This window comes from Phytophthora infestans, genomic scaffold, assembly GCF_000142945.1.
Source record: "Phytophthora infestans T30-4 supercont1.15 genomic scaffold, whole genome shotgun sequence".
Classification (NCBI taxonomy): Eukaryota; Oomycota; class Peronosporomycetes; order Peronosporales; family Peronosporaceae; genus Phytophthora; species Phytophthora infestans.
The window spans coordinates 2497136-2498598 of record NW_003303744.1 but is presented as its reverse complement, the minus strand read 5'-3'; the positions used below and the strand labels follow the sequence as shown (position 1 = coordinate 2498598).

The following is a 1463-nucleotide window of genomic DNA, read 5'->3' as shown; positions in this document are numbered from 1 at the left end:
GATAAAGTGGACCTGTGAGCTGCCGTTCACTGAGAGTTGGTATTCTCTCGAAAGTAGCGCAAGGTGCTGTGTGACCCCGTCACAAACGCCGTTCTTTATTCTATAACAAAAAGTCGTACTTCGCCCGAAGACCTCTGAAATGTAAAAACGCAGTGCACATGAAAAGACTAAAACTTAGAAGCCCACCAGAGAATAGTGTAAAAAGATCACCTTCATTTTTAGCATCGAAATTATACCGGTATCGTCTGCCACAAAATTTGGGCTGCACTAAAAATTGTCTGCCTGCTTACCGCTGCTTGTCAGGGCGGACACAGTTGGTCGTTTCTTCAGCAATCCCAGCACACCTTACCACTCATCGTAAGTATAATTTCTGCAAGGGAAACAATACTTTGAAATACATTTTGGCCAATGCGATGCCACTGACACGCTCCTGACTGAATGATCTACGCCGACCCAGGCAGCGCAGCCGCCCACTTGTGGGTTTTATTGGACTGGTCAATGACATTTACACACCTTGGGTTCAAGACGATGGATAGTAATTTTCTCACTCGTTTCCCTCTGAATGTAGGAAAATTCATGCACTGTTGTACAACACGCCAACGCCTTAACTGCACGTTTGTCTGCTGGGTGAATCGACTTAATGTCCCTTGATCTGCCGCACCAGATCCGCATACTTCGGCTTCTTAGCCATGTCGTTCAAGAAGTCCATGTAAGCGCGATCTTTTTGATACTCGGTGGTTTGCATGAATCGCATCAAAGCGCCACCGTTCAAATTATCGCTGATCTTGTCAGCAATACCCAGTGTTGCAGCGAAGTCCTCCTTAGTCGTCAGCTTCTTCTTCATTTTCTTCATTTCCCTCGTAGATAGAGCTCTTTCTTCGTCTTCAGAATCGTTTTCCCGGGTGGCGTGTCGAGCCCTCAGAAGTCTCTGGCTTGAGCTGGCAGGTGATGCAGCTTCGGAGATCTGGGTGGAGTCGATTGTCAGCGACAAGGCCTCGCAGGTAACCAGAGCAGACGTCGCGAGCATCAACAAGACGTAAGGAAGACGCATCGCTGTTAAAGTTTTGCTGGGATTCTTGAAGGCTCTGGAGAAATTTGAAAATGAGACCTAGAGCTCAAACTCGTGCTACAGTAACGCACTGACAGTTGGCGTCGTATCACGGACGCTCCTGTTGTGGTTTTGCTGGAGCACATCCCCGGATACGATTACCTTATCGTGTCTACCAGTCAGCACGGGCATTTTGACAGAAAGTGGTGGCAGATCTTTCGAATTATGGTACGCCATTGATGCAGCGATCGTACTGGTACTTCAGTATTGTGGTTTTCAGCTCGGTTGACCTTTCGATCGTACTAGCCGAGTAGGCGGTGTTTTACGTAAGTCCTCGTTATTTTAGCATTTCCGCCTCCGCTTCTGCTTTGAGCCCTTGTATTACCTCAAAGAAGTTGTACACGGCCCAAAAAGG

The 1463-nt window shown here is 47.6% G+C and overlaps 1 protein-coding gene across 1 annotated transcript; it reads right to left on the bottom strand.

The window, feature by feature from the left end:
* Positions 1 to 637: 637 nt before the first annotated feature.
* PITG_09741 (secreted RxLR effector peptide protein, putative) lies at positions 638 to 1051 on the bottom strand (the record flags this gene model as incomplete). The annotated part of the gene is made up of 1 exon (XM_002903291.1): positions 638 to 1051. One exon carries the CDS (start codon positions 1049 to 1051, stop codon positions 638 to 640), a length of 414 nt encoding a protein of 137 aa, XP_002903337.1.
* Between the last annotated feature and the right edge of the window lie 412 nt (positions 1052 to 1463).